At 37.3% G+C, this 7,156-nt stretch overlaps 3 protein-coding genes and 1 non-coding gene across 4 annotated transcripts in view; 1 reads left to right on the top strand and 3 right to left on the bottom strand.

Annotated features, from left to right (window-relative positions):
* Positions 1-383: 383 nt before the first annotated feature.
* Positions 384-1,545, bottom strand: LOC104823637 (transcription repressor OFP15-like). Its single transcript, XM_010555294.2, has one exon. It carries the CDS (start codon positions 1,281-1,283, stop codon positions 471-473), a length of 813 nt encoding a protein of 270 aa, XP_010553596.1. The 5' UTR covers positions 1,284-1,545; the 3' UTR covers positions 384-470.
* Positions 1,546-2,750: 1,205 nt separating this feature from the next.
* LOC104823638 (probable transcription factor At3g04930) lies at positions 2,751-4,650 on the top strand. The gene is made up of 2 exons (XM_010555295.2): positions 2,751-3,446; positions 3,512-4,650. Exons 1-2 carry the CDS (start codon positions 3,027-3,029, stop codon positions 4,367-4,369), a joined length of 1,278 nt encoding a protein of 425 aa, XP_010553597.1. The 5' UTR covers positions 2,751-3,026; the 3' UTR covers positions 4,370-4,650.
* Positions 4,651-5,180: 530 nt separating this feature from the next.
* On the bottom strand, positions 5,181-5,254 carry TRNAR-UCG. Its single transcript has one exon. It is a non-coding gene; the product is annotated as a tRNA-Arg (tRNA).
* A 1,216-nt stretch (positions 5,255-6,470) lies between these two features.
* The window catches only part of LOC104823639 (transmembrane 9 superfamily member 1), a 5,421-nt gene continuing 4,735 nt past the window's right edge, over positions 6,471-7,156 (bottom strand). Inside the window, exons 12-13 of the mRNA XM_010555296.2 lie at positions 6,971-7,156; positions 6,471-6,878 (exon numbers count right to left, since the gene is read on the bottom strand). Of these exons, the coding sequence (XP_010553598.1) occupies positions 6,811-6,878; positions 6,971-7,156 (254 nt within the window). The 3' untranslated portion in view covers positions 6,471-6,810. The remainder of the gene's footprint in view (positions 6,879-6,970) is intronic.

Here is a 7,156-nt window from a genome sequence, read left to right on the forward strand (position 1 = left end):
AACAAAATATTAATTTTGTCTTTTGTTATCAAATGAAACATATATATATATATATATATATATATATAATTGATTGGTCGAGCTTGTGATCGTCGACCGAAAAGTTTTGACCGATCATTGTGGGTTCTTTTGCCAAGAAAAAATAAATAGACACATTAGATGAATATGATATAAATCTAGACCAATTAATCATGATTTTGAGCCTTAATTTTATCAAATTTAGATAGTTTAACCGGTGAAACGGTTATATAAATCATATATTTCATATCAAGTTCGAATTTTGAATTGAGAAAGATGATGTAAATTATAATAAAATAGTTTGTTTTCGATCCCGAAATTAGTGACCAAAACAACGTGCATGTGGCACGTGCACAAGATCCACACGTGTAATTAGTGTTAATTCTCTACGCAACTGAAGGCATTCCCGATCTAGAATCCAAAACAAAAAACTTAAAAGCGAGAATGATTAATCAACACGAAACATAACCATCCACGTCAGTGTCTTTGATCTTCTCTTCCGTCTCTGAGAAAGACGATAAACAACAAACCCTACTCTCATGCGTGACACGTGGCACCAACGGCGACGAAACCTCGTCGGAATCCGAAGAACAAGACGTGTAGAACGACAAATGCGACGAGGGAGATTCGCCGGAAGGATTCGTATTCCCTTCTTGGTTCGAACAAGAACACAAAGTCGAACAGGTTTCAGTAGTAACGGTCGTAACGGCGACGTTATCAGTACTCGAGCTCGAGACGGAATCGTTTTGACCCTTGAAGGCCAATCCAACGAGCAAATCGACAAAGGCAGCGAAGATGTACCCATGGCTTCTTTCGCTATTGACCTTCAAGAACCAGTAGAGAAGCTTCTCGAGGCTTCTCCAGTTTCGATGAAGCTTGTGCGCATCAACCATCTCTTCCATGGATCTTTTGAAATCGTAGTAAGGGTCCTTTGATTCCAATGACAAGAGCACGAACCCATTTCTTGGCTGGTTTGCTTCTTCAAGAATCGAGTTTGATCTTCCTTTCTTCTCGAAGATGAATCTTTTCGACGATTTTAGCCCCTTGATAACGTTTTCTATCGATTCGTTCTCCTCCGAGGAGAAAGATGTATCCATGGTTTCAATGATTGGATTAGGGTTTTTACTGGTTACGGTGTTTCTGAAAGATAGGGTTTTAGGGTTTTGGTGACAAGAAGGCCATGGCCATGAGGAAGAAGATGAAGAACAAGATGAAGAATGCGAAGGCGACGAGGAATTGTTCCTGGAGAGAAACGGGAGTTTCATTTTCTCTTTCTCTCGATGATTTTTTTTTCTGTTTGATTCTCGAGAGAATTAACGATTCGGAGTTTCTCTCTCTATGGATTCAAAATGAGATTCAGAGGGCAGCAATGGGAAGAGAGGGAAGATTTAAATGTCTGAAGAAGACATGAGGAATTGGTGGGGTCTTTTCGAAACTTTTATTAATTTTATTTATTAATAATGGGGTTCTTTATTTTATTTTGTATTTTTTTTAAAGGTGTATTAAATCATTTTCTCAAAATTTAATGTTGTTTGGTTGGGGTTCATTCAATATTTTCAAGAACTTTCCCCCCTTAAAACTTTCTTATTTATTAATTTTTATTGGATTTTAAATTTCTCCTTTTTTTTCCTTCCTCCGAAATTTCAAGTAACTTGTTTTGATGTTCTTTAATCAATTATTAAATATTTAATTTTTAAAACTTTCAACTTCAAATATTGCTGTACTGTGCCATATGAAATAATTAAGATTCCAAATCGAAATTAGATATGCTTTTTTTGTTTTTCTAACCTAGGGGTGCGTGTTCTTTAATGGGAACAATTTTATATTATTTTAATATTGTTGTTATTATTTGATTTTTAAAAAGATATATATATATATATATATTATTAAAGGATTTGAAAGTTAGTTAGAGAATGGGTTTGAAGGGGATGGAAACCATCGAACCTTCCGTATGTGGAACCATTTAGCACGTGGGGTGAAGTATCACGATCTTTTTATCAAATATGAAAAAAAATTAATAAAAAATAGATACCCATATATATATATATATATATATATATATATTGGTAAAGAATAGATACCAATAGATACGTCGTAACTTGTTAAAACTTGTTAAAACTGTCCTAATTTTAACAAATTGCGTCAGAATTTGTTATTAAAGTTGCGTCCAGTTACGTCGAAATTTGCTAAAGTTGCATCAAAACTTGTAAAATTTGCATAAAAACTTTAATAAATTGCGGAAAACCTGTTAAATTTGAAAAGAAATTGTTATGGTAACAAATTGCATGGCAAAATTACTTCAGAATTCAGAATTGTTATAAAAAAAATTACTTCAGAATTTGTTAAAGTTGAGTCGGAGTTTATTAAAGTTATGTCGAAACTTGTTAAAATTCACGGGGTCATAATATTTTTACCATTTCCATATTTTTTTAGTATGGAAATGTTGAATTAAGCTCTTCATTTTTCAAATTCAATTTTTTTGCAATCAATATATTTCTGGAATTCATATATTTTTTTTTTGAAAAAAGCTTTTAGTCAATAAAATATAAAACTTTAGACAAATTCGGCTTTTCTAATTTATAAGACAACTTTTGTATTTGATAATTTCATTTAAAAAATATAATGAAAATGATTTGGATATTAAAATATAGAATTAAAAATAAGTTTAATACTATAATATCTTCTTCCTTACAATTTTTTTTTTAATTCCGTGTTTTTTTTTTATATCGCTGTGTATTTGGTTGTGATTTTCCTAATTGTTGACTGTAATCTGTCTAGCCACGTGTGCGGTAGGCCCATTAGGCGGATCAGATGCGTCCGAAACCTAAAAGTTTTTAGCTTATCCCTATTGCCAAACAACCGTCCACGCGCCCAGGGCCCACATAGAGCCCACGTGAAACGATGGACAACGAACGAACCAATGGCTTCACAACCTTTACCTAAATTCCCAAAATACCCTTCCGTCAGGAACCCAGGTGCCAGTCCTCGTGATCCCCTCGCTCTCTCTCATGGATTCAGAGCAGGACGACGACGCAGACACTCAAATCGGCGGCGAAGATTCGTCGGAAATCGGTAACGATCACGAAGAAGATATGGAAGTAGATCCGGGGGAGGAATATGTTAATTCTCCGTTGAGGTCATCAACAGCGGCGATCTCCGTGATCCCGGCGCCTTTGACAACCATATCTTCCGCTGTTGCCGTCGCCGTTCCCGCTTCCACCGCCGTCACCTTCATCGCCGTTGCTGTCGATCCGGATCCGGAGATAGCGCAGAAACCGCCGGCTGACGAATCGAGGCGGTTATTCCAGCGTCTGTGGACCGACGAGGACGAGATCAAGCTTCTCCGAGGGTTCCTCGACTACACGACGTCGCAGCAACGTAGCGGCGTAAACTCGTATCACCACGACACGGCGGCGTTCTACGAGCAGATAAAGGGCAGCAACGTAGCGGCGTAAACTCGTATCACCACGACGCGGCGGCGTTCTACGAGCAGATAAAGTCGAAGCTGCAGCTTGATTTCAACAAGAATCAGTTGGTTGAGAAACTCCGGCGATTGAAGAAGAAGTACAGAAACGCCGTGAAGAAGATTAATTCGGGTAAGGAAATTTCCTTCAAGAGTCCTCATGACCAAGCTAGTTTCGAGATTTCTAGGAAAATTTGGAGCGCTACGGGAAAAATCATAGGGTTTGAGGATAATGTGCTCGATGACGAGGAGAATCACAACCACAATATTACCGCCACAACCGCAGCGAGTAGCAATTTCAATCTCACACATTGTTCTAACCCTAATTTTGAGGTGAAAATTGAGGATGGTGTTGAGAGGAAGATGGGGAGTAGTAGCAGTAACAGGTGGAAAAAACGATCGAGGACGAAACTGGAGAGAATTGAGGAAGAGAGACGATTTGAGAGTGATGGAATTGGACCAATCGTGAACAATGTTGAACTTTCCGGCGGTGGCGCCGGTGATAACGGCAATCACGGCGGTGGAGGTAACGTGACTGTGGCTGCAATGGTAGAGGAAACACTGAGGAGCTGTTTGACACCAATGCTTAGAGAATTCATGAATGGAACAACCCCAGTGAACATCCCCAATTATGGTGGATCTCGGGGAATCATCCCACCTTTAATTCTTCCACCGTTTCCATCGAATCTAGCGACATTTGGGTTTGATGGAATGGTCGGATTGAGCAGAATCCATGGCCAAGTGGGAGAAAGGGTGGATGAGAAATGGAGGAAACAGCAGATTTTGGAGTTAGAGGTATACTCGAGAAGATTAGAATTGGTGCAGGATCACATCAGATTGGCTCTTGCCGAGCTCCGGGCAACCGGTTGTGGCGGCAGAAACGGTTGACGGTGGTTCTGTCACGCCGGAAGTGGAACGGATTTAGGGGTAGAGGTCTGTGTGAAGCAATGACAATGGAAGGGGCTATGGTATATTTGGACAGAGTAGTATATACATAAATGCATCTGTGGATCTAAACGGGAGAGAGCATACAGAGATTAGCCGTAATGCGAAAAATAAAGATGTCTATACTAATGTTACAGTGTGATATAAATTTCATATTTTGCTTTCTATAATATTTGCTTATTTTTACTTTTACACAACTGAAAATTGTATATCTTGTTATTGAAGGTTTTATTGTTTGAGATTAATGGTAAAGGGGATTTAAAATTTATCACTAACAAAAGTAAGTTATATTGTAAAATTCATACGAAAAGATGATAAGAAATGTAGTTTGGTGAGAATGTAACGAAAAAAAATATAGTTTGAGCGTTCCTATATAAAAGCTTAAAATATGATTTAATAAATTATAAAATATTAAAATATTTTAAATTGGTAAATGAAATAGTTTTATTTGCAAATAATAAATAAGAATTCGATAAAATTTTCTAAAACTAAGAGGGGAAGGAGTGAGGCCTGAGGGTATTAGAGAGGGACATTGGCATTTTAGGTTCATGGTAGGAATGTAACATTTTTGTTATTTAATTAGCAATGTGTACCAAATCAATTCGAATAAGAAAACTCTATGTTTACTGGTTACAGAAACAGTCAATGGCTCAACATTTACTGTTTGCCTCTTGGAAGAGCAATGAAGCAACTCTCTGTTTATCTTTGAGACGACGCCATTGTTTTTTAAAAAAAAACCTTTTAAAAGAAAAAACGACCACAGTGGGAGTCGAACCCACGACCTTCTGATCCGAAGTCAGACGCGCTAATCCACTGCGCTATGCGGTCCGATGTTTTGTTAAGACAAATATCTATTATTATTTTCGTTTCAATAATTAATTTGCTATCAAAATTCGATTTTCCATTTTCCCAATTACATGGGGAAAACTTTAAATCATCCTTGTCGCAATTCCATTTTCCTAAAGCAGTTCAGGTCATCCATACGAAAATCTTACTATTTTAAGCATCATGTTTCCTCTGTTTATACACCCTTTATAACATTTACGAACATTATGGAGAATTTTTAACATATTACTGTAGGTTAAGGAGAGATCTTGATTGCTTCATAAAGAACCTTATAATAAGGATAGCTACCTTTATTATATGTTCATATCCTTTGATTGCTGTAGAAGAGAGGTGGATGATGCCAGGGGACATGACACACTTATTAACCTGATGATGATGATGGCAAGTTTATAAGAGTTGTTCGAATCTTGGTTAAATTTTAACTATATGACACTAAAATGTGATTTTATTAATAAAAATAAAAACATGTGGTTTTTACCTTTGTGACATATGGATCACATATTCGAGCCTTGAAAGTAGTATCTTGTAGAATATTTCTACAAGGTAAGATTTGCCTACAATACACTCTTGTGATAGAATTTTTCCCGACCACCACTCAACGGAGACGCTTTGTGTACCAGATTGTCTTTATGAAATTTAAAACCATCATCGGGTTTAAACCATTCATATATCTAAATTTTGAATATTTGAATTTAGCTATTCGTAATATATTTCAAATGTTCGGATGTCATTAAATTATCTGACAGAACAAGAAATCGAACTTACGAGAACAAGAGATCAATTCATCAAAGTCGAGGCTAAGATATCCGAAAATGGTGAGAGGGTGATACCGAAAAAGGAGATGCTATGAACGAAGATGTGTACCCAAAAGGCAGAGGAGAGCGAGATAAGACGAGAAATGAATGACGGAGAATCATCGTGAGACAAGACGTTGGAACGACCAAACCTATCCGAACCCTAAGCGATTCCATATGCCCACACGTACCAATTCTTTCGTGAGACGCTCAAATCCATATTCAAACATTGCAATCAAACTCAAAACCAGTTGCCGTAACATTTGAAATACGTATGGAACTACGTTTAGATAGTTCCATAGTTTTCGAAAAGCATGGTTTTTTTTTCTCCTCTCTTTTGCATTTTGCGTTTTGGAAGAAGGAATTAAAATCATGCAAAATCTTTCAAGGTAAATATGCCCACATGAAGAACCAAACCATGGGGAGGACTGAATTACATGTACTACTACTACACCACCGACCAAACCATAGTACTGGATTCTGCTGATCAATAATAAAACAAAGATGATCACAGGAAAACAAAATTATCTCTTAATTCTAATTTTTTAATTAAAAAAAAGAAAATAGGTATTTTTAGACTTGCCAAAAGGGGAGCAAAAGTTTATAAAAAAAAAAAAACCCCACATTCCAAGAATATATATCACAAGCCCCGAACCCATTTCCTTCCCCTCCGTCTCTATTGATATAAAACACCCCTCCCTTACTCTTCTTTCTTCTTCTTCTTCGCCTTACGTTTCAACTCTGTTAGTCACACTTGATGTTTCTGTAGATCCTCCTTACAAACATATTCGATCCCAGATATCCCACAGCTCCTGCCCCATTCAGTTTTATTTTTTTAAGGCACGCAGATAAATTCAACGAGGCGATCGGTACCAGCAAAAATATATATATAAAAAAGACTCACCGCAGAGGATTCCGAGGCCGAGGCAGAACATCAAAGTGTAGCCAAAGTAGAAGCTCGTCTGGAAGAATCCCGACATCTTTGTCTTAACGTAGTAGTAGTAGATGGAATACAAGTACACGTAAACAGCGGTAGAAGCCGCGGAGAAGAAGGAGGTCCATTGCCAGTGGTAGTTCTCGGCGTTCAGCA

This window comes from Tarenaya hassleriana, unplaced genomic scaffold (assembly GCF_000463585.1).
Source record: "Tarenaya hassleriana unplaced genomic scaffold, ASM46358v1 Cleome4, whole genome shotgun sequence".
NCBI lineage: Eukaryota > Viridiplantae > Streptophyta > Magnoliopsida > Brassicales > Cleomaceae > Tarenaya > Tarenaya hassleriana.